At 39.2% G+C, this 25,977-nt stretch overlaps 2 protein-coding genes across 2 annotated transcripts in view; both read left to right on the forward strand.

Moving 5' to 3' along the window:
* The window catches only part of LOC139126342 (uncharacterized), an 11,168-nt gene extending 2,264 nt beyond the window's left edge, over nt 1-8,904 (forward strand). Inside the window, exons 2-11 of the mRNA XM_070692412.1 lie at nt 745-1,119; nt 1,820-1,918; nt 2,230-2,408; nt 3,154-3,739; nt 4,418-4,533; nt 5,171-5,357; nt 5,870-5,992; nt 6,456-6,665; nt 7,238-7,328; nt 7,599-8,904. Coding sequence (XP_070548513.1) covers nt 745-1,119; nt 1,820-1,918; nt 2,230-2,408; nt 3,154-3,739; nt 4,418-4,497 — 1,319 coding nt within the window. The 3' untranslated portion in view covers nt 4,498-4,533; nt 5,171-5,357; nt 5,870-5,992; ... (1 more) ...; nt 7,238-7,328; nt 7,599-8,904. The remainder of the gene's footprint in view (nt 1-744; nt 1,120-1,819; nt 1,919-2,229; nt 2,409-3,153; nt 3,740-4,417; nt 4,534-5,170; nt 5,358-5,869; nt 5,993-6,455; nt 6,666-7,237; nt 7,329-7,598) is intronic.
* A 2,743-nt stretch (nt 8,905-11,647) lies between these two features.
* LOC139126441 (uncharacterized) lies at nt 11,648-23,211 on the forward strand. The gene is made up of 11 exons (XM_070692497.1): nt 11,648-12,019; nt 15,457-15,831; nt 16,562-16,888; nt 17,360-17,544; nt 17,995-18,598; nt 19,329-19,445; nt 19,787-19,977; nt 20,480-20,602; nt 21,053-21,264; nt 21,493-21,581; nt 22,063-23,211. Exons 1-11 carry the CDS (start codon nt 11,971-11,973, stop codon nt 22,413-22,415), a joined length of 2,625 nt encoding a protein of 874 aa, XP_070548598.1. The 5' UTR covers nt 11,648-11,970; the 3' UTR covers nt 22,416-23,211.
* The last annotated feature ends 2,766 nt before the right edge of the window (nt 23,212-25,977 follow it).

The following is a 25,977-nucleotide window of genomic DNA, read 5'->3' on the forward strand; positions in this document are numbered from 1 at the left end:
GTATAATAGAGATCGCATTCAATGCTTCCTAAATGCCCTCTTTGTTCGTCGCACCATCAGAGTCTGCGATTGGCAAACACAGCCTACTGTGTATTCTGACACGTCGCACGTTCAGTATTCCGTTTTGCATCTGCGACGATGACGGGGTCGTGCAAAAATGAGAATCACAAAAAAATGAACGATTTTCAAAGAAATGAAAAGTCGTTTCTTATAGATGTTAGACTGTCTGATTGCACAAAAAGTTGACAGTCGCACTGGGAGTCAAGAAAAATTATTTTGAGTGCCTTCCATAATTCCTTATTTTGTGCTAAAGTGATGGCCATTGCATCTTACATGAATACAACACGTAAATTTAATTGACTCCAAAAAAGAACAACATAAAAAACAGGAAGCGAAACAAGCCACGATATGATGGATTTGCAACTTTGCCAATTGTTTCATTGTAACTGCATATATTGATAACGAATTGATATCGTGTCGACCTAACTAGATTTGAAACTATAGGACACCGCACAATTGTCAATTAGGTGAAGTTTTATTGTGATTGATTAATCCAGTGACTTGAATTTGAACCTGACATGAACATATAGTCAGCAAATTATAAAAAAACACAATAGTTGGGAGGACCTATAGTGATAACAGATGCGATGATTTTAATTTGTCATGGTGAATTTCTTTATGTACTTCGATTACCTGGTTCTTGGAGAGCTTACCACCTTCCTACCCGTATTTTATATCAACTAGGTATCCTCACCACGGTCAGCGCTTCAAGCTACCAACCGAAAGCGGATCAAACTATGACAGTTCAAGCTGGAAACGATGCAGTCCTTGACTGCCCCCATGAAAAGCCGGCATTTGACTATCAGAGTATGACAGCCACATGGAACAAATGGAAAGAGGACAATGGTTGGTTCACTGTAGCGTCTGCCTCTAATACAGTGTCTACCACCGACCCAGAGCGTTATACCATCACCAGTCAATATTCACTTGTCATACGTAGTGTGCAGCCAGCTGACGAATGCCTGTACAAATGTATCGTGAATTACAAGCTGACTGAAGCAACCAGCCACAACCATCCATACCATACACAAGTAAAGTTTGTCAAACTTTACGTTACAGGTAAGTACACAGCTGAATTGCCTTCTTTGTAGCTCTGTTGACAGAGATTATTCACAGTGACCGTAACGAGTAGTGATATTGCTGTCGACACTGTATGGGCTACTCGAAAAATTAAATACAATCGTTATACCGGTATTGCGGTACACTTTGTCTCTCCAAAAAGTAGTAATGTGGCGTTGAGCAAAATATCGTCATTTGCCCATTTGTGTTTAGAAAGTGCGATGAATATAACCTTTGACAAATCTCAAAAATAAAACATGGATAATACAGTTTTACCTAACTAACCCTCACAGATAAGGTATTGCCTTCTTCAATGTTTAGCCTTCAGCAATTCAGTTCTCAGAAATAGATCCAATCAGTAACTCATGCTTTCTCTCTCGCGTTGTCGAAAGTTTTGCCAATCTCTCATGTCTCGTGTATTCATCTAACTATTCATCATTTTGTATGATCAATAGCAAGGGGACATTATAATTTCATCAATGCCAGAATTGTCGCCTGATTCAGATGAATATTCTCCATCCATGTTGTTGTTATTGTGGATCTCGCTATATATTCTGTCAAAGGTTGAAGCCAATCGTAAATGATAGCTAAGTTAAGGCTACTGTCAGCCAGGGCATCCGCGTTTTACAGTAGTACAATTATGAAATTCGACATGCTTTGGGATAACAATTTAAAAGCCTGTTCGTTTCTACCGTATCAGATCCGATGGATGACCTTCGTATATCCTGTAAATCAAGCTTCGGAGAGCAGTCGGTTTCTACTGTCGTCAAATTTGATCCAACTGTCAGGATACAAACAGGTAAGTGAATGCCACACAGTGAAGTTTAATTTGAGTCCTAGGGAAATCACTGTGAGTAACATTTCACGGGACTGTTTCGTCCCGAAGTTGCGTTGTTTTGACAGCACTGCATCATCGCCATGCTACAAATTAATTACATGACGCACAGAAATGTCACCTCGAAAATTCACCGACCTACACAAACGCATCCTTTTGTACTGATTCCGTGAATTACAATTCGTTGTGGAAGGCGAAAAAGTACTCCCTATTATATGTGAGTACACGGAATTTCTTTAAATTTTATGTTTACTTATATCAATACTTTGTTCCAGTTACAGACTCATTACCAGTGACGTCACGACGCAAGATGTCCCCTATGTTGTCCTCCGACGGTTTCAAGCAGAAGTTTCACTTGAAAGGCATGATGATATTGATTACAACGACCTGTGTTGTCATAGTGATTCTAATTGCAGGCAGCATTTGGTGTTGGAGGCGAACATATGCAAGATATGTCAAGTTTATCTGCAAGCATTAAATATGACGAAACACTTAGGCTTCCAAGTACAGTAAAAACCTGTCTAACTGAACCGTTCAGGGACGGAGAAAATTGTTAGGTTGGAGAGGTCACGTTTGGTTTACAGAGGTCCTTTTAACATAGAGTTCTATTGGAATGGAACTGGGAAAAGAGTTCAGTTTAAACAGGTTTCCAGTTTAGACAGGGTTCGGTTTAGACAGGTTTCACTGCATTTTATTTAGTACAGGAAATTCCGCTTTTGAGTATGTCGTTCCATTTCACTATATTTATTTAAAACATCTGCTTCATGTCAGAAAATTTGCTGTGATTTTATATTGTGATAACTAATGTAACAAAGAACACGGGAATTAATGCACATGCCTATGTTTTCATTTGAGACTCGGAAGTTCAAAACATGCTTCGCTTGCTTCTTCCTGTGTTGACTTTTTTATTTTGTAACTTCCAAAGTTCGTAACCGCCGTCACTAACTCACTCACTCATACAGATAAGCCTTTTCTCTGAAAGAATTCAATTCTATTCAATTACGAATCATCGAAAGCAAATAAAAACCAGCCCTCTCTTTACCAAATAACCACAGCATGATAATTTATAGTTACTCTCAGTCAGACAACTGTAGATTCTACGATATGCTAACACTCGCTATTAGGTTTTAACCTCCTTAAACAAAATAACCAATAGACTATGTTTCTTGTTTGTTTTTGTATCGTATCATCAACTACAGGCGACGACCGCTATCACTGATGTCGAAAACCAAGCCTTTGTAAACCAACATGAAGCAGAATCCAGGCTCGGTAAATATGCCAACGACAATGAACAGGTGGGCGAAGACAAAACAACCTTTACAACGGTGATAGATGCAACCGAATGTAGTATAACATCAACACTGCTTGAGTCTAACATCATTGCCAGCCCGGAAAGTGGTTTTATCTCATCTGACCAAAATGTACATTTGATCGAGGAGTATCAGCAACGTTCTACACCGAGTTATTCAGATTTTGGGAAACATAGTGGTGGCTCGGCAGAAATGACCGAATCTAAGGAGGGCGGTATCTTAGAAGTGACCTTGCCTGCTGAAGATGATGCGACATCGACAGCGTCAAGTGGTACCACAACTAGCGAAGAATCATTGGTCGATCGCCCTCTAACATCTAGCTACGTGCATGTAGAACATGACCGTGAAGTATCGCGCTCCGATATCGTAGTAGAGGAACAGCTTGGTGAAGGTCGTTTCGGCAAAGTCTTTAAGGGATGCTTAAGACTTCCAGCCAAGAACGGACGCAAAGACGTGGCCATCAAAATACTTCCAGGTACGATTGATCAAATCCTGTTTCCCTTATTAAAGCTTTATCAGCCGATGGGACCTCGTCTTGATTAGCCTGCTATTGCTTTCAGGTAACACATATGTAGGTTTGGACTGCGTCCATCCTTTTCTCTTGATTTTCATCTTGTAGATGAACAAAGATGCATTGCTTTAAACGCCTGGTTTTCGTTGTGACTCATAGGTGTATCTCTCATAACCACAATGGTACAATTTCATCTGTTTAATTCTTATCGTTGCTTGTTCTTTATATTATTTTCTGCCGGTCGATCAATTACCTACGGAAAGTTGACTTCATTACAATGAGAATGTGTTGACAATGACGAAAATAAGCTTACATGTTTGGAGAGCCGAAAAACGGACATAATCTGCATTTTATTTCTCCTTCAATTCCATTGAAATTTGTTGATGCTATTATAGAAATAAGCATTAAAATTTTACTTATCACTCATCGTAAAATGAAGTTTTTAGTTTGAGTAAAAATGATAATTATCGATAATTATTCTTAAATGAATTTTCATAAAAGAAAGATTTGACCAATCGTGACTCTTACATCAGAAGAGCATCTGGAAAAGAACGTGGATATGAATAAAAAACTTACTTATTTCAGGGAGCACTTGTGCGGTGATCTTTAGGTATACCTATATCATTTACGTTCTTCTTCTAGCTTGTATAAGTGCCGAGGAGTATAAAGACTTGATACGTGAACTTGATGTTATGAAGAAACTCAACCACATCCCAGGGTAGTGCGGTTGCTAGCGAGTTGTACATTACCCAGGGAAGGTAAGAGACCTGTGCTTTTATATGACTCACCGAGTGCACACGAACGATGACAACAATGTTTAGTTCTACGATTTCAAAATGAAAACAGCTACGCCCAAACAGAACAATTTTGCAAACAATACTCTTTGAGGTCCCAATTTCTGATTATGGTGGCTAATTGGACCCAATGGTCTTCAGGTTTGTCTTTAACTCAAGAAAAACGATATTCTTAGATCGAGTACACGAAATTGAATGTCTTTGACGATGTGTTTGTATTACATGATAAGTAAGTCATACATAACTAGTGCGTTGCAAGCATAATTTCCTATCGTAAGATAGGTATCGTCAATACATCAGTCGTACTATAAACCAATAATTCTATGGTAACTATTTGACGTGTCCATGTAGTACTAATAACATAATAGTGGGTCACATTTGAAGTTCATCCTCGATAAAATTTACCATCCTTGTTAGATTAGATAAACAGCGGGCTATGCAGAGCCTCAGAATCACATTTAAGAAGAAAACATATCTCTTTCTGCGACAGAAATATGACCGATATCAATAACCTTATCATAAACGAAAAAAATACAAGGTCTTTTTAGTTTGACAAAGACACCTGTCAACATATGAAGCAAGGTCTATGTGTTTTTTTCAGATCCAATCTACGTCATCGTTGAGTATGTATCAAACGGATCACTGAAGAATTATCTGCGAAAGAACCGTCCAGTCAACTCTAAGTCAGTTACAGGCTCTATGCAGAAAGGAGAGCGTTGACAGACAAGGATCTGATTAAATTTGCAATTCAAGTGGCAGAGGGAATGGATTATCTTCATCAGAATAATGTAAGTAGGCATGGCAAAAACGGTCAACAGCAAAATCAGATTTGTGGACGATCAGCAATTACATGTAATGATGTAAAAGGGCGGTCGAATGACGGCATGACTACTTTAACACAATTGGTTGTACCAGTTTCCCCACTGCCGTTCAACGTTCTATTCCAGCGACCATGTCACCATATGAAATGAAATCACTGAGTTGTGACAAAGGGTAATTTCAAATTGAAATTTATGATGTCGTAAAAACATCGGTAGAGGTGCAACTTGCTGCATTTCAAAAGCTTTATCATTGAATACTATAGGTGACATTTTTACATTTCCCACTTGTCTATTGACTCAAACGGTTTCTCTACGCTAGTATAAAGTGACAACTTCACAAATTCAAATGCGAAACAAGACGAAATGTAAGTTTTCAAGTTGTGTAAATTCAGATCCGTGTCACCCGATATTTGCACCTACATGGCTGATTTTCTGGTTAGGATGTATATCTAATGAAAGGCTACTCGTTTTATTTTCAGTGCATACATCGTGATTTGGCAGCAAGAAACATACTGGTGACCAGCGACATAAATTGTAAGATCTCTGACTTTGGACTTGCTCGAAACATTGGAAACAATGAAGAATATGTGACAAAATCACAGGTGAGATTTCAAGATAACAACTGAGCAGCCAAACTTCCTCTTTTTACCATACCTCATGTTGCTTCTGGTCCCCATACAGGATTACTCTGAGGAGTATACAGTGACCCTGTCTCAAAAGAATCATTTGTAATTCATATCTCCCGGATGAGAGCCATTCAAGTGCTGGTGAATAATTCGTAGGTTTTTTCCCAGCATTACACACCAGTACAACTGTAGCTACATAGTATTTTAATTGTGTTACTTATCAAGATCATGTGCACAGCTTAGTTTCGGTATTCGACAAAAATCCCCTATACGCTTCTTTCTGTGATTTTCTTGATCTCAATCCCTTGTACAGTCTTGAATTCAGTGTTCAACAAACTGCTGTTACGATTGTTTCCGTGGTAGTTCTCGTCAAAAAAGTTCATGCTTGCATGGTACACCAATGATACTCAATACACGTGTTTAACTTTACATTTGTCAGGGACCGCTTCCACTTCGTTGGGAGGCACCGGAGTCGTTAACATCAAACGTGTACAACTTTAAGTCTGATGTCTGGTCCTATGGAATCTTACTTGGGAAATCGTCACATTTGGTAAAAGCCCTATCCAGACTTGGATAGTTGTGAAGATGTTCGGAGAAAAGTGAAAAGGGGCTACACAATGCCTGTACCAGAACACTGCCACAAAGGACTGTGAGTATATAGTCATACACAGCATTTATGTATGTATGTATGTATGTATGTATGTATGTATGTATGTATGTATGTATGTATGTATGTATGTATGTATTTATGTATGTATGTATGTATGTATGTATGTATGTATGTATGTATGTATGTATGTATGTGTGTGTGTGTGTGTGTGTGTGTGTGTGTGTGTGTATGTATGTATGTATGTATGTATGTATGTATGTATGTATGTAGTATGTATGGATGGATGGATGGATGGATGGGTGGATGTATGTCAATACACTTAAATTTGACCATCTATCTGTCCATGCGGAGCGTTTCCATACTCTTCCTCATCGTTTGGCTGTTTCGGCGAGGGGAGACACACAAACAAGCACTGAACATCTCGCTGAATATTTCTCAGTAGGCCCACTTCAATGATTACAACGAAAAAAGTATTAAGTTGCATACAAAATAGGAGTGTCTTCTAAAGAGAAAGTAATATCACTTTAAAATAATGACGAATTGTTTCTATATATTGCAAGGGAATGGTTTTGGTGATACTATAATGTGTGTTATTTTCTTTTTGGGCGCAGGTGTAATATCATAAAGAATTGCTGGCAAAGAGATGCCCAGAAGAGACCATCATTTGACAGGCTCGTCGCTGACCTCAAAAATAAAAGCTAGGTAAGTTCTGGTGAAATTCATTCACCAACTTTATTTTACACATTATGATCATCATCATCATCATCATCATCATCGTCATCATCATCATCACCACCACCATCACCCCGCGCCACCACCACCATCATCATCATCATCACCATCATCATCATCATCATCACCATCATCATCATCCTCATCATCACCATAACTGCCATTAGATCGAGGTTCAACTCATCGAAATATTCAACATTTTTTTAACATTGCTTAATACTTTCTATGATTTTATTACAGCAAAGCGTATCCATTGCTCCATAAAGGTTCGGGTCATCAAAGGTTTACAAGCTGCATATTGACTGCATTAACACCGTCGATTCGCACTTCAGGAAACTCGTTGTGAAGTCTGTACAATACAATGAGGAAGTGTCACAACGGATATTCGCCATTCCACGTAAATAACAACGGTCCTGGTTTCGCAGTAACAGTCCAAATAGGCATTCTTTGCGGTGCTTTGTATTATTTCACCATATAGATGATACTTGGCGTTATATTTTGTCATAAGCGTTAAGATATTAGTAGCTTGTCAAATTTGTAAATATATAATATATTCAACATAAACTTTCAATGAAACTTTCAATTATTTTTATGACACAACAATTGCAGACACTTTTTTTTTACATTTTATGAAGGTCACACACTTTATTATGATACGAATGAGTACAATAATGTTTTTCCTATTCTACTTCAAAAAAATGTCATGGGTGGTATACAGTTCGGTTTTGAAATAATCAGCTGAGCAAGCATGTTGTCTAACGACAACACAAATGACAGAGGTGCATCGTGAAATGACGTTGGGTTTACCATGTTTGGATCAAGTTGTCATCCAAAGTACCCTGATTCATTTTAGCGGCTCGATGAAATCAATAAAGCCCATAAGCTGTTCTCATTCAAACCGATTCTATGTTTATCATCTCATCACGAGGATTTTTTTACAGAGTACATATTATTTATGTAGATTAGTATGACTAGACATTTATTTGTCTTGCACGCCAGCCACACTGCCAGTTGCATTTGTGCATTACTTATTAAAATTATTCTAACCTCATGTCCGTAGTTAGATTTAAGGAGTAACAAGGTAGTAAGGACATTTGAGACAGCTATAGTGACAGTTAACACCACAACTAGATAGTGTTTCATGATGACCCTATTGTTATCTTCATTTCAGTTGTATTTGTTTCTTGAACCTAGTATATGATTTATTCATTTTGAATCATACTGTTTATTTGATCTCTTTTGATGTCAAATTAGGAAGATCTAAGTAGGAGAATAGATAGCGGTGCTACATCAAATTTGACCTTTTTTTAAAAATTTAATTATGATAATGTCACTTTGATACCTCAGTCGTCGAACTGGTGCTAAATTATGCATAATTCGGATGCGGATAAGAGATCCGGATGTATGTGAAAGAGGTTTATAAATATGATTTCAACAGAATCAGTCTGAACCCTAGATGCAGAGCATCAATTTTTAAACAGGGGTACGAGAAAATGTTATCTTATATTTATATGTTGAATAAATATTTTTTAATATTTGACAATCATTCTACGTCTTTACTGAATTATCATTGTTTATCAATGTTCTGTCTTTGTGTCTCTGTTTGTCCTTCCACTCTATCTATTATCGCACATACTGCTCTAAATTTGTCACTCCGGCTCTGTATCTACATCTTACTCTGACACCGTATTTCTTTGTCTGTTTTCATTCATCAGCCTGTATCTGTATCACACTCTCTATCTCTATCTGTACTTCTGTACCTTCGTTTGCATCTATTTCTCCCTCCATCCCTCCCTCTCCTCTCCTCCCCTCTCTCTCACTCTCTCTCTCTCTCACTCTCTCTCTCTCTTACTCTGATTTGCACTGACACACATACATTGCCGGGAGATTGTGACCTACACACAGATATCGGGACCAAAACACAAACATAATATGGCAGACCAAGAGACTGGTAGGAAAAACCCAAATTGAGATGAAGAGGACAGTAACAGAGAATTTCCTTTGACAACAAAACAGTGTAGGGCAAATACCTTTGCATATGCTAATATGAAGCTGCATTTTTGAAAGTTTCCATCTAGCAGATGATGCATGCGCAGTGATGGCTTCCACATAGATATCGTCGAGCGAATGTGACCCTGTAGATGTCTTTTTTTCTTTTTTCTAATTTCTGTTGACCGTGAAATCATACTTGAAATCGTTCTGCTGGTTGCTAAAGTTTCAAGCATTTCCTTTCATTTGCATTCCATCGTGTTCAATCACAATTCTCTTTCATGGTCGTCTGGCCTTCCGAAAGTGAAAGTTGGTATATGTAAACACTGTTTTGAAAATATATGTCAATGTTTTACGTCAGGGTTCTTTAAGTCATCACGTGACCTTTGAAGGAAAATTCCGTTGGGAAAAAATCACAAATGCATAGCGTTAGTCACAAAAATACATAGTTGATGTTGCATCCTGCTTAGCTTCGTTTGATGGAGTATCTCACTCCTGGAAGATATGTGTCTTTGAAGCGACATAATATCTTCTGAGACATCATAATAAATCAGGGGGACAATGATTTACAGGGATTGTAGGACAATCATCAGCCTAGTATCTGTTGCTGCGGATCCGCAACACCATTGCACACTCTCACTGCATAATTCGTTCAACGCTGTGCCCTGATATTCTGGTTTGCGGATTTTCCAGTGTCCAAAATTGAATCAAAGGAGCGAGTATTTTTTCACTCAACCTAATCTCTCAGGCTCTCTAAAATGAATCTACTGTAGCAAACAGGAAATTGCATCAAATTTGTTGGGAATCGCTAACTTTTTTATTGTCACTATTGTTTGAAAAGAGGAAATATTTGTTTCTTTAATCTGCCTTTCTTGCAAGGCCCATTACAGTCTATTGGACCAAGAGTCGATTATATGCTTATAGTTAGGTAGACGGCCGTCCGCAGTATACCCAGCCACAAGTGACTGTGATTTGATCCGTTTTAGATGTTTACGCTTTCCTACGCACAACCTCGATTAACGATCGTCAGCAGATGAGTTATTTTCGAATCAAGCATATGACATTTTTCAAGAAAAGCAAACGAATTCGGATAACGTTATAACACATCTGATTGAGGAAAACGCAGTTCTGTGTTCGCTGAAAACAGCGTATATCGTCGTTGATTTCTTAACATTGTTTTCAGGGGGCGCCCAAAGCGAAGCGTCGTGCCTCAGCTGCTACTGGTGTCTCTGCAACTTCACCTTTGACCAGTTTCAAGGGACCCCTTTGGACGATTGCCAGGATTCGTCATGCTCTCTGCACGTGTGAACTGTGTACGAGTTGGCAATTCAAAATCGCGTCACGGAGTGCGACTACTTCAAGTCAATTACACTTGAAATCGGTATATAAATTGTTGTGATGTCTCTCGAAAATGGTCACTACCTGGCAAATATGACGCCCAGTCAGGAACGCAAAACGTACAATACTGTCAGAAAAATATCGCAAAGGTATAATCGTGCTTCGTCGTCCGTTGTTTTGTCGGGCTGAGCGATACGCAGCACTGATGTACTTTGTTATTTCTTTGCGTTCTTTTCTTTATAATGTCGCATTGAAAAGTACAACATTTCACCAGTATCCTCAGACGATCGGTCATGTTATGGTGTCACGGTCAAGTTTAACAAGTGGAAATGAGAGAGAGAGAGAGAGAGAGAGAGAGAGAGAGAGAGAGAGAGAGAATATATATGTGTGTCAGCCCATAGACCCTCGTTTTCTCGAGGGTCTACGGTCAGCCGAACTCGTGCTACACGCACTCAAGGTATGTCTGTCTTTCTCGCACTTCCAGGAAATGGCATGTTTCCTAGGAAACCAAAAACTTTCATGTTAGACGCAGCTGGACCGATTTCCCCTCAGAAATCCGATTGAATGTAAATACTCATCTAAAAGTCTTTTGAACCCGAAGGGCTAACGAGGTATAATAAGTATACAACTTCCCGTTTCAACACAGGAGTTTGAATGTTTAAATCTCAGCATACGAACTGAATAACAAAGTCCCACTAGCCTTTCGTAAAATATTATCAATGGGATTAGAACTCACAACGGACGGCCCCTAATCACTTGCAGTCACCTAGCGAAGACGTCAAAGTCAAAACCATTCGGTTTTCTAGCAATTACACTCATATTACGAGGTTACTTTCAAATATAACCAAAGTACCATCCACATAAATATGTAGGAAGGACGGGGCGTGGGATGTGTAGATGTTGCGTTTGACAAGCGACAAATCACAATTTGTCATATCTGTTTGCTAAAAAGAGATTTACTGAAGGACGCTTTGATAGGCACGATCCGTGGGTATATGAGCAGACCCCTTCGAGCATTTTTCAAACTCGATGTAAACAAACTTGTTTAATATTTGAATGGTACGCTGCTCCTGTGATGGTATTTCCAGCGTCCCCTGATTTGCATATGAATAAAGCAAAGCGACCGGTTGGTCTATTCAGTGCGATCGAGATTTAAAATCAGTAACGTCTCTCCCTGAAATATCAGAAGCGTCCATAACAAGACGACGTCAACTTTAGCTGGGACTTGGCCGTCAGCCAAAGTTCCGAGTATTGCCACTATATTGTCCACAAGTGTCTGCCTGCAATGACGAATAACAAGGTGAACTTGACTCTGTGGCTGATCATGGTGAATGGTAAGTTTGCAGGTCAAATGCTGTACGAGGAGCATTGCGAATGCATTGTGTGTGTCTTTGCATTTTGTCGACGCGGAGCAAAACAAACTACGTGCGAGCAACCAGTGGGCACACGGCGTGCGCGTGCCTGGCATCAATTATGGGGCTTAAGCGACGATCGCCGCTCAGTGAGCCAGGATGTATGAGCATGCGAGTGAGTGAGTCAGGGATGCATTTCAGCATCGCAGATTCCACAGACAGGCCGCAACGGTTTTGGAGTTGTTAAATTGCATAGAATACGCCAGCCTCTTTAGAATTCTATCAGCCTATTTATCGATTGGAATTAACTATAGGAAAAAGTTGCGAGACTGAAGCGAGAAAGTGATGCTTTCTCGCAATCGTAGGGAATCTCTTATTATTCTCACCGCTCTCAGTGAGAACGTTTAGTGCCCTCTGGTGAGCAGTGAGAAATGCACTCCATGGTGAGAATCAAGTATGAAAACGGATTCTCACCGGTGAGACTGGATATTCTCATCAAGCACAGTGAGAATGGTTATTTTCACGGTAAGAATGTATCATACTCATCATTCATTGGTGAGAGTCGACCAGACTCACCGTGGCACTGGTGAGAATCAGCCAGACTTGTTGTACATCGGTGAGATGAGAATCAATCTGAGTAATTGTCACCAATGAATAATGAGTCGAGTCACCAATGAACGGTGAGTCTGGTTGATTTTCACTGCTGAAATTATCATTTTGACTCGGCTTGGTAAGAATTTCCAGTCTCATCGGTGAGAAACTATTGCCATCCTTGATTCTCACCAAGCAATGCATTTCTCACTGCTCACCAGTGAGAATTCAAAATGTCTCACTGACAGCAGTGAGAATAACAAGAGATTCTCACTAATTGCGAGAAAGCGTCACTCGCTCCAGTCTCGCAATTTTTTTCTTAGAGTGTATGTCTAGTCTACATCGCAGAAAAGCTTCAAGTGCCCATGGAAGAAAGCAGCAACATCATAGTGTGTGCGAAGCCACTCACTATTTTCATGTGACGTCAGACATGTTTATATTCGGCATTTAAATCATATCCCGTGAAAGCATCGTCTGTTTGCTACTTTCTATAGTAAAATCTGAGAAAAGTTTTGATTTTAAGTTTTTTTAAAGTTTAATTCCTGCGACGCTACAACGGTCAATCAATCACTTTAAAGTAAACAATGAATATTTGAGTTATCTGTTTACCTATACTCTCCGTGAAAACGGGAAGTCCGTTGCAGATTACGGTAGCGCGATAACATACAAAGGCACTGCCGTAACATGTTAATTTACTATATCGCCAAAGAATGAGAAAAGGTCACCAAGTAAAGAGTTGTGCCGTGCTGTGCAGGTCCCTCATGCGTATTTTTGAGAACAGTTTTATCCTTTTAAGAGCAGTACGATCCTATGCCATTATGTGAGGGTCGTTTCAGTTCACGACCACCCCAGTCGTAGCGCCAATGGAAGGCTTTTTCACCGCTTTGCCTATTATCGCATGAATTTCCATCCACGCGGTGAACCTGCCGACAGTCGGTAACAGTCCCGAGCAACACAAGGTATATGGAAGTACGCGCAAACCGTTTAGAATGTCAATAATTGTGAGGGACATCTGAAAGCACAGTGACGCTTGTTTGCTCCTTTTCAGCTCTGCGCCTACGCGTCCCCTAGACGTTTGCGCAGGCGCAGAGTGGAACTGGAGCAAGCGAGCGACAGTGTCTGAAAACTTTTTTTTTCTTTGCACAGTCGCCCGTGGTTAGCGACATCGGAAGGCCCCATTACAGTTATCATTTATCCTGGTTGATATTTGAAATCTGATTCCCTATGTACTTTGTGCAAATGAACAAAAAAAAAACTCCCTCGCTTCTACTGTCTCTGCTCCAACCAATGGAAATATTGCAAGTGAGAAAAATGGCAAAATACATCTCATAGTCCTGAATTGTTGATATGGATCTCGGACGGTGTTGGCATAAGGTGTAAAGTGTCTTTTTCTTTATTGATCGTTAGAGCAACTCGGTGTGAAAAATTTCCGTACCCTCTAGGCATAGACGGTAGAAAAGAGCCTCCTACTGTGTTATCGCACCATCAATGTTTACGGTCGGCAAACATTGCCTACTGTGTACTGAAAATATTTCAGGGTCATTCGTTTACTTCCCTATTTCGCCTCCACTCCAGTCACGTGACCACGCAATACGAGTTGACAAAAAGAGCTGAACAATTCCTCGAATTAAAAGTTGCCTATCATCGATTTGAATAATTGGAAACAAAGTCGGCATCACCTTTCCTATCAAACGAAATCTTCATTCCTTCATTTACCTTGTTTTGTACATTAAAGAACTGCAAACATGTATTGTGCACTCTCCATGATTCGCATTTAAATGCCTCGACTAAAAGAGGAACTGAAACAAGCCATGCCTTGGCACTTTGCCAGTTTGCTTCATTGTAACAGCATTACCATCAGCTGATGTTTCGGTCCAGGGATTGACCGGTGTTGGCTTAATGTAATCACGCTGTCGACCTGATCAACTTTGAACCGGGAATTGAGGTGTCATGGCATGACGGAACGGTAGATTAACAAACTCACAATGCGAAATCAAAAACGTCAACAAAGTTTGCGGCTCAGCTGTCACGGTAGCATTAACACGGTTTGCGGCAATGCTGTAACGATCGACTCGAAAGAACGAAAAAGTTTGCATTTTCTCGATATACTAAACCAACATGTAAATAATAAGGGTACAGGTGATACAGTTAGAGAAGCAACTGAAGTTAGACTATTTCTGTTCCCTTCATCATACTTTATTTTCGTCCAGTGAATTGGTAAATGAACAACACCTATATTGAAATGCCTGATGATGAATGGCATATTGTATTACATACGTAAAGAAGCGTCTCAAGATGTCACATTCACATTTGCATATTGATTTCATATTGACCTTCTGCTGAACAAAATACTACATTAACACTTCAGAAAGCTTGCAGTTCCCGCATGTAATACAGTTCTCGGCTACTTAAGGTAATGTGCGCCTCGAAAGTGAAAGACTTAGACTTTTGCTCAAATCTTCCTCAAGAAATCTTTAACAGTTTACTTTCAAAATCAAGAATAAAAGTCGGGAGCCACCTTGCAAAGTTTGCCACTAGAGAAACAAAACACCCCAGATTTACCGATATTTGAGATTCAAAACGGCTGACATCCCTGTGTTAATTCTATGGTAACTCTACGGAGAAAAATATAATTTTTATTTTCAAGAAAAATAAAACGGTAAAAGTTTTTCTCGTTTAAAGGGCTTCCAAATGAGCCCCAAGAAGTGGCAGATCAGGAAGGAATTTGATAACGTTTGAGAGTCCAAATATCTGTCGCCGAAACTCAATCCTGCTTGAATACGAAGAAGTCATTGAATGTTTCTAATCGTATGTTTTCTGTCAACCAGGTATCCTAACCTCGGCCAGTGTTTCCAGTGATACATCTAATGTGGAAGTGGTGACAGTTCAAGCTGGGGGAGATGCAACTCTGTCATGTCCTTCTTCTCAGCCCGACGTAGAATTCCAGAGTAAATCAGCCAAATGGGACTTGAAGAAAGAGGGCAAAGATTGGTTCACGTTAATGTCTTCCTCTGGAGATGGCGTGTCAATCAGCGATAAAGACCGTTATGACGTCACCACTGCGGACTATTCACTTACGATACATAATGTGACGCTGTCTGATGAAGGCCGTTACAAATGTAACGTGCATTACAAGTTGACAAACCCGACCAACGGGGAAGGATATCTGACAGTCCCGAAAACTGTCCAACTTAATGTCATAAGTAAGTAAAAATTGCTTTGTCCCTGTAGTAGATCTATTTTGAGGTGATGATTGTAAATCGGGCTGACCTTTGAGTCCAAACATTGAGGGCGTTCAAAATATTGCTATGTGATTGATATCAGCATAGCAAGACTTAAACTTTGGCAAAATGAAAAGTGTATGAAATAGCTAATGATGTGAAAGATATTGCTCGGTATCACGAGTGAAACTTGAAGTTTGGCGAGCTGAATTATGAATCTTGAAATTGTCTGTAGTGAATATAATTTTTTAGCCGATTCAATCATTACAAACACCGTCTATGCCTTCCAATCATCTGTGTTTTGGCAAAAAATGCGTTAGGTCAATTGTACTTGCATTTCTAGTAGCAATTCTACATTGTAAATAGTAAGACAACACAGCTTCATTAATTTCAGAATTTCCAATTGACATAGATGACATTCTATGCCAATCATATCGCCCTGGCTTCCATACAAAATTTTTGAAGGTTGACCTGATAAATATGCCGTGGTGAAAGACGTCAAAGCCTTAGTTTCAATGGTTGTAGGTCACGGCTTGTGCCCGTCTTTTGGATATAACATACCTTTGATGTAACTTCCCGCTCTCCATGTCGGTAGTTCACCTTTAAATGATTTCACTCCACATGTTTTTGTATAAGTCTGCACCATTCTGCTCGTTGCAGTGACATCAGTCGCATTGATGTTATCAATTTTTACTCTGCTCCGCCTTGCCAGGTCCCATAGACGACCTTCATGTGTACTCTAAAAGTGGCGATGATGCGAAGTACAAGACCATAGTGTGCGAGGCGACCAACGGCAAACCCCCACCGTCACTTTACTGGAAGATCAACGGATTGGTTCACGACAACAGCAATGGAATTCAGCAATACTTCGACAAAGGACAGGGGAGAACCACAACGCGCAGCGAATTAACTTTGTTTTACAATTGCGACAGGGAGAGCATTGTTGTGGGTTGCATAGCAAAGCAAAATGGATCCAACTTCCCGGAGCGGTCGAATTCTACGGAGGTGTCGAAACCCGATGGTGTCAAGGCACAGACAGGTATGTATATGTCTTTACCAAGTCAACTTTAATGTTTGCTATGCACGAGTGAGTCAAATATGTGAGTGACAAGCATGTTATTAAAAAGTGAATGAGAATACTACCTCCAAGTGAACAATTGCACTCTACATGATTTTCTATGTTGACTTTACATTTTTGTTGAAGGAAATGATGACTTGATCTGTAAAACTGTCATTTGACAACCGATTCGCATCGGACTCTTATGTGAAAACGATTTTGTTCGACAGCAGTCCCTTCTCAGGTATTAAACATGCAAATCGTTGAGTTATAGTGAAAACCACAGCAACCATAGAAACTGAAAGCATTGGCCATAATCTGATTTAGGTGTGTTGCCACAATAGCGCTCTTTTCTTTGTATGCATCACAACCTCTGACGTCGACCACAACAAATTTTTAAACGTCTTTGAATTGTTAAAATTGATGATTTTCATACTTCTGTTCCCGTTGCAGAGACACCACCGGTGACGTCACATCCCGTGACTTCTCTCCCGTCGTCCTCCGATGATTATCCACAGATTTTTCACGGGACAGACAAGACACAGATCGCCGTAACGGCGATCTGTGTAACAAGTTTGGTCATCGTAATTTTAGTACTCATCGGCGTTATGTGTTGGAGACGAAGAGTTCAAAGACGCGTAAGTGACTTTGGATCGATTTTACTAAGAAAAGAAAGAGAAGTACCGCTCAACTCTTTTCCTATCCCAAGGACGTTTTTCCAGTGTCTGGCTCAAACATAAAACATTGACCATACTGTAGCATCGAAGTCTCGATAATAATCACGTGACAATTTTTGTAAAAGTCAGTATCAATGCTAATCATATAGTTCATTTAAAATTATTATTCTGTGGCTTCGAAATTTGCTGTGTGCGTTCCATTGGTTGTTTTGATATTTGTTCGCTCTAAATAATAACATACTACCAAAGTTTGACTATGCTGAGAAAAGATTCAAAAGTTCAACATAACTTCAGGTTTTGCAAAACATTGAAGAATGAGATTGAATGCATTTGATAAAGAAAACAAATCATGTCTACATCAATTGATTATGAGTCTAGTTTAATTTACACTAGTTTACTGTGTCACTGCAGGCTATGGAAGATTACAAGGATATCGAAAACCAGCCTTGTTTGAACCAAGACAAAGGAGAGGCCGCTCCTAATGTGTGTATCAACAACAATAACCGGGCAACCGGAGACAGAAAACTCTGTCAAGCTATGGTACAAAAGAAGGCAGATGACACCACAACACTGCTTGAATCTCCCACTTCCATTATTGCTAGCCCTGAGAGTGGTTCCGATGTTACTTCCGACCAAACTGAAGCAACCATGGGTGGGTACAAGTATCGTTCCCGGCGCTCAAGAGACTCAGGCTACGTGGAACACATCAGTAGTTCGACAGAACTCAGCTCATCTGAAGAGAGCAATATTCTGGAAGAAATGCCCACGCATGAAGACGACACGACATCGACAACATCAACTGTGTCCAGTGGTACCACGTCCAGCGAAGACTCGTTGAGTGATCGCCCTCTAGAATCTGGATATTCGCATGCAGAACGGGGTTGTGAAGTGTCACGCGCTGACATCGAAATGGGTGAACTTCTCGGTGAAGGGCGTTTCGGTAAAGTCTTTAAAGGTCGAGCTACACTTCCCGGCAAGAGTGAACACAGTGAGGTGGCAGTTAAACAACTCCCAGGTAAGATTGTTCAAACCACGTGCCACTGTTTGCGGGACTGCCCCTTTTACATCCTGATGACCCTAAGCCTGTTTACAGATCACGTACGTTTTGACCTAGTTCACCTTTTCTCTTGTTTTTCCATTTGAATTTAACTTGTTTCGTTAGTTAAATACTCTTCCATGGCAGTAATGGCTTGATTTTATACTCTGTTGATATGCCAAACACCAAAATGATCGATTGTCCATATTCTCTTTCGTACGTCTGCATTTCATTAATTTACTGTCAATCATTCATTGTAACAATTTGGCATTTTAGTTCATTACCAAGAAATTTGTCATTAGCTACGATACCGGTTATTGTGAACTATTGTAGAATGAATTGAATTTAAATCTTATTTTGCCTAGAATTCAATTTAGCTCATCTAGTTGATATAGAAATATCTCATTTATCATTGTTCAAACCACGTGCCACTGTTTGAGGACTGCCCCTTGTGCTTGACATTAATAATCACTGTTAATACAAATAATAGAGTGACTTAAAGGCACTCTTGGCGGTCCCTGGGATCGCCTTTGTTCTAGTTTGTAAAAGGATTATGGGGATGTGATAGCCTTTTGTTTTCCATTGAAATTGTAATCTTATGGGTAAATTTTCGATGAGACAATCTTGTGCCAACACAGGCTTTTACCTCGTTCAGGGAGTACTAGTTCGGTGATCTTCCGGCATAACCTTGTCTATGTTCTTCTTCTAGCTTGTATCAGTACCGAGGAGTATAAAGACTTGATACGTGAACTTGATGTTATGAAGAAACTCAAACCACATCCAAGAGTAGTGCGGCTGCTAGCGAGTTGTACATTACCCAGGGAAGGTAAGAGATATATTCCGTCTATCATAGAAAGAATTTAATTTTGAAAGAGGAGGCTGAAGAATACACAATGTATGCCAGCAGTCAGTCATCTGTTAATATTTGTGAGTAATGATTGATATATGTGTCACCGAGTCTAGACAGTTAAGTTGAAGGACCATGAAATGACAAGATAGTTATTGGACATAAAAAGAAAAAAGAAAATATTGGTTTTTATTCGTCCGCAACAAAAACAAAGTTTAATAGTCCAGTCAGAAAGTGCACACAGCGCAAATCCAAATACAACCAAAGAAATGTATCTGTTGAAATCTAAAGCAAGAATTAATATTTTGTGTTTTTTTCAGATCCAATCTACGTCATCGTTGAGTATGTATCAAACGGATCACTGAAGAATTATCTGCAAAAGAATCGTCCAGTCAACTCTACGTATACGTCCATGACAAACTCTGTACAGGAGACAATGTTGACAGACAAGGATCTGATTAAATTTGCACTTCAAGTGGCCGAGGGAATGGATTATCTTCATCAGAACAATGTAAGTAGGAATGACAAAGACAAGTGAGCAAACTTGTTCACTATCACTAAGTAAATAAAAGTAAAGGAACTATAAAATTATTAACATGACCATGACATCTCAGTTGTTCAACGTCTTTTGTACATCTAAGCAATTCCTACTCTGCATAAAATCAAGACTTTTACACCCGATCAGTAAATAAGATGGCATTTAATACATCATAAATACCAATCTGGCGGCAATTTACGTGTATGAACGGTTTAAAAATAGCGATTTCATTTGACAATCTGTCTTAAATGGACAGTCGCACGTGTTTCTCGTTAGATTTCTACTTTTTAACGCTAAATGGGATAACATACTATAAAATACATCTTTGTGTATTGGCATGAATTTCGCTCCTCAAAGAGGGCGCTATGTCTCTTAATCTAAATTTTTTATATTACTAACGTTCTCTTTAACACATGAATTATTTTCTGGCGAGGATCAGTTACAGAGCTTATATGAATGTCCGTTTCCTCTTCAGTGCATACATCGTGATTTGGCAGCAAGAAATATACTGGTGACGAGTGACATAAATTGTAAGATCTCTGACTTTGGACTTGCTCGAAACATTGGACCCAATCAAGAGTATGTGACGAGAGCACAGGTGAGATTGTGTTGCTTGGACTTCTAGTAATTCCTTTTGTCACGCCACATTTTTAGTCTTTATATCCTGACATGTTCACCCTGAACTTGAGTGCACAGTGACTCTGTCACAAAGAATATGATTTTGTACAATCTTCACGGGATCAAAACAATGCAATATTTGGTTGACAATACATCATTCTCCACGAAATATTGCCCCTCCACTATGACTCCCTAACTTCACAGCCTTTTTTCTTACTTATAATTTGCTTATCTGCCTTGTCCTTTGATTTACCCTAATCATGGCTAGTTTTCTAGATGGCTATTTAAGATATACTTATACCATCCACATACCCTATATCAGTCATGATTTTAGTGTTCAACATTCTGCCGGTACGATTATTTCTGTCGTTGTTGCTTGTGTAGTACAAGTATAATACTAAATACACGTGTTTAACTTTATATTTGTCAGGGACCGCTTCCACTTCGTTGGGAGGCACCGGAGTCGTTAATATCAAACGTGTACAACTTTAAGTCTGATGTCTGGTCTTATGGAATCTTACTGTGGGAAATCGTCACATTTGGCAAAAGGCCATATCCAGACTTGGATAGCTGTGAAGATGTTCGAAGAAAAGTGAAAAAGGGCTGCACTATGGCTGTACCAGAACACTGCCACAAAGGACTGTGAGTATATAATCATACAGAGTCAATCTTAAAGTTACGTTTTTATACAGTATGCATATGTCGTGATGTATATATGTCGTGACTCCATACATCAGTGATTCAAATCATAAAAATTCGATAAGTGTTATATCTTAAAGATAATGACCACACTGCCACCCAAAACTCCCTTCAGTGACTGGACAACGTTCATTCTGATGACACCATACACATATTGCTTTATTAATACAGGCGAGCTGTAATGCAAAAATGCTGGCAGAGGGATGCTCAGAAAGACCTTCTTTTGACAAAATTGTCTCTCAATTGGAAACGTGAAACAGGTAAGTTCAAACTGAAATTCATCTACACGTGAATTTTGTGTTACCATAGTTACATGTTCATCAATTTATAATGATTACCCATATCAAAAACAAAAAAGACCATCACAACAGCAATATCAGCAACATTAATAAATTCGTCAAATTGCAGTGACAAAACAATTTATGGTGATATCGATAGCAATCATTATGATAACAATAATTATTGACGTTGGTTTTGCATTCATTGTAGCTGCTGTTACATTTGATTGCGTCTTAATTACGTATATTATATAATAAATCGTTTCCAGACTTAGTTGAAAGTAGCACGCATAACCAGAAATAAGACAGGGAAATATTTTGATTAAACCATCAGCAAATTGTAGTTTACAACTGCCACTACATCATTATATGTCCAGTAGAAATATAATGTATATGTGATGTAATACGCATCGGTTAACATTGAACGAAATAGTTTAACCTTTTTGTATATTTTTTATTACAGGTGTACATGTTCGTCTCAGTTTCATGTTGAGCATTCGGGTCATACACGTTTTCGGAACAACCCCATTCCTCGTGTCAAACTCGGCAATCTTCGGGGAAACACTCCTTTCAAAGGACACTGCCACGAGTTCAGTGGACACTGCTAAGAGTTCAATGGACACTGCCAAGAAAGTTGTTTTCATATTGAAACGGCTCTGTATTATATATTTGTTTGGATTATTTTCGAGTGTGCTATATATATGTGCTACATTAACTGCCTTAACTTTCCAGGTACATTCATATCATTATTCGGAAACTTATACCGTAAATAGTAATGTAAAAATCATGATATCTATTTTGTTTATGCATTTGTAAAAATATGACTTTTCAACGTGTATTGCGGTTTTTGTTCACGATTCTCTGGCGAAGACTGCTAACATCAAATTGCCACATCCAAGTGATGAATTGATAACACAAAACAACCTGGGATTCATTTATCTGTTGATTATAAGCGATACCTTGAAATCTTGCCATACTGATTTCATTGTTAAGAAGTTGTCATCCCAGATCTGTATTGTAAAGTCCCAGGTTCTCCAAACAATCAGATATGCGTTAATCTTATAAAGTGTAAACCTGTTTATTATTTAAACTTTTTTTATATTAGCTCAGGAGCTCAAGTTACACTGCCGATTTCTTTTCTGTAGAACAGAGATTATCTCACTGCCAAAGTAGCTGTACATTGCCTCTTCACGTCAACGCTGCAGATAACCTGAGAAAAGTTGAAGTGAATTCAGTGTTATGACGTGTGTGCCTTATTGAAAATATCAGTGTATTGAAAGAACAGCGCCACCATATCATTTTTAATAAGTTCCTCACTTTACGATGAGAGCTGTATCAAACTGCCATCTTTAGCATATTTCTATCGTCAAATTTATTGATAATCATACCATACATGCTTGCATCAATTTTATACAGTCCTAGCAAATTCGGTTGAATGTTTACCATAGTTTATCATGAAGGGTCGCCATAAAATCCTATGAAATGCTGAATCAGTGGTGACTGAAATATAATGAAATTACGAATTTTACTTTGTAAAAATAAATTGTAAATGTAATGTATAAACAAGATATTTCTCTATTAAATAAACCATTTGAACATTTTTAGAACAATACCCTTTGTTCTCGACTTATCATTGTCCATCCAGTCGATTCTCCTCTGTTTATATCTTGTTTGTCTTTGTTGATCGTTTGTTGATGACCATCCCAAAACACCCCCTCTCGCCTCATCTCTCATACAGGCAAGTTGCATTAATGGTATTTATCTGTCGATTTCAAACAATTTGCAATTTAATCGACGTCATTTTCCTTCTCTCAAATATCGCTATAATATTGTTCCTGATGGTTGTGAACAGGTGTTCTCCTATCAAAGATTGGTGTCAAATTTCACGTTGCCTCAGTGATAATCGCACCCTTGACAGTGGAATAAGGAGAAAATCCGTGCTCGAGAGTTTATTATCAAGGATCAGACAACGGGAAGTAAATTACCATTATAAAAGATAAAGAAGATTAAGTACTCCACACTCTAGCTATCACGTGACTCTAGACAGATTTCGTATGGCCTCAAGTATCAAAGAACAGGGGTCGCCCCCACATTAATACACGTTACCTGGTAGACACTGGTATTTTAACTAGGTCACAGTGTCATACTGTAGCGATTGACCATTTAAATATGTAACAATTTTTCAAGGACGGAATGTTGTTCGCTCTCGTTCTCGCCTATACGATACTTTTTGTCCATCTGCTCACGTGTTAAGTCCGGTTTCTGTCATTTTTCTGCTCTTTGCCTTAAAGAGGATAAGTTGACCCAGAGTCTACCTGCTATGTGATGAGAAAAAAAAAACGTCTAAAAGATCTGCGTATATCTAAGGTCGTTTTGGTTGGCCTTTCATGAACAGTAACTGTTCTAAAATGGTGTATGGCACTAATATCCTATTATTCACTGGCAGACTTTACTGAGACAGTATTTCACAACTTGATTAAGATGTCAATTTTGGAGACTTTGGGTTTGGGGGTGGGGAGGGCACAACCAGTCTATAAAGAAGACATTACACCTTAGTTTTGGCGTTAAAGTTTTGCAAAAAGTGTTTTCATAAAATGAATCGATGGTTCACACTCATAATTTTCTTATATATCACTGAATACGTCAAGTGCTAAATTCTCTCCCGGGGCAGATGTATACAGGCTCCGTTTCAAGGCGGACATATTTCAAGCACGTACGTTTTCCGTCCACTCTCACAACGAGCAATAGTGCCTGTTTACCTGTAGCTCGCTGAAGTAAATGATCTCTGATTGTGACATATTCCGGGGCGATAGAATGGTATGCAGGAATGACAGAGGCCAAAACCTTGCGTCTAGCTTAGCCTCGTGTCATCCAGGCCACAAAGTCGTTACTATAACCTCGGAGCATTTACCAACAAACTATGCAAATAATGGATAACTCATTAAGCTATAAAGCTAGCTGCAGACATGTCTTGTATACACGTGTTTAGGTACAAAGCGTGATATATAGCATGAACTCTAGGCGGATGCTATGTGGAGCGGATTTTAAATCGAGTCGCACACCCGCCTTCAAAGAGGGTTATAAACTATATCAACATTTGTATTTATGATGTGAAAGTTGATTTTCCGTAGTTTTCGCACGAAAACGGAGAGAGGAAATCAAATACTGCGCCATCGTCGTCGGACGGTACTGTTAAAGCCAGCACCCAGAACCGAGCATTGTGTACTCGAGGACGCATCGCATATATACGCACTCCCGATTATGGCACAGTATAAGCGGCTCAAACGACAAAATGTCACAACGCTACATGGTCTGATAAAGCAGGCCTAAGGGAGCCGTCATTATTTACGGCCTTGGGGAAGGAGGAATTTCATCGGAAACTCAGAAATTTCGAGTTACCCCTCCGACCAACCATGATAAATTTGAGTAACCCACCTTCTCTAACTCACATATTTTTACTGACCACCCCTCACTAAGAAAAGTTAAATCTCAATACACGTATTTGCAAAATTTACAAATATACAACAATAGTAAATACGTTTCAAATCCTGGTGTACCCTGCTAGATTATCACCGGTTATCTCATGATGGTTGAAATAGGTGAAACCAACAAAATAAAATTTAAAGTGACAACAAAATGTTAAAAGCTCACTCTATAGCGATTATCCAACTATATAGTATATGTAATTTGGATGGGTAATATGACAGGGTTTTCACTAGCTGACAGGGCAGAATTTGAAAGTACAGGGGGAACAAGCGAGAGGCTTAGGGAAGTGTCAGAGGGTCTCCCTTATATTGCGTGGAAAATTTTGCGAAATTGATGTGTGAAATGATGCAGTCTGGTGCAATCTGACAGGTCTTTTCAAGTTGTTTCTACAAGTAAAACTATTAGAACACCTTAAGGGGGAGAGCACGAAAGGGGGTGTCCCTCCTCTCGCATCGAAAATTTTTCTAATGTGTGAAATGGTGCACACTGAGAGTATGAGAGTAAACCCCTTCTTTCTCTCTACATTTTGAGCAACCCGCCTAGTAGCTTTGAATTTTTTGAGTGAGCCCCCTCGAATTCCTCTGACCCCAAGGCAGTAAATAATGACGGCTCCCTATAATGTTTTAATCAAAGTTTGATTGAAGTATTCCAGAATGTAAACGGTGAATCGCACCCCACAATCGACTTTTGAATACAAATGGCGCACTCGATGCAATGCGTTTGATGATACCGACTTTAGTAGGATTTGATGATTTGTGAAATCATCATCAGTCTACTTAATACTCAGAGCAATGCCCTCGTTTAACTGTAACTTATTAAAACATTGACCAGGGACTATCAATACTCATATAATATAAAATAAACAAAACAAACGATGGATACTCGACATTCA

This window comes from Ptychodera flava (assembly GCF_041260155.1).
Source record: "Ptychodera flava strain L36383 chromosome 3 unlocalized genomic scaffold, AS_Pfla_20210202 Scaffold_27__1_contigs__length_13241970_pilon, whole genome shotgun sequence".
Classification (NCBI taxonomy): Eukaryota; Metazoa; Hemichordata; class Enteropneusta; family Ptychoderidae; genus Ptychodera; species Ptychodera flava.

Coding starts and splice junctions, on each gene's coding strand:
- LOC139126441 (XM_070692497.1), top strand. CDS start 11,971: ATGACGAATAACAAGGTGAACTTGACTCTGTGGCTGATCATGGTGAAT. Junction 12,020..15,456: donor GTGGCTGATCATGGTGAATG/GTAAGTTTGCAG, acceptor TCTGTCAACCAG/GTATCCTAACCTCGGCCAGT. Junction 15,832..16,561: donor TGTCCAACTTAATGTCATAA/GTAAGTAAAAAT, acceptor CCGCCTTGCCAG/GTCCCATAGACGACCTTCAT.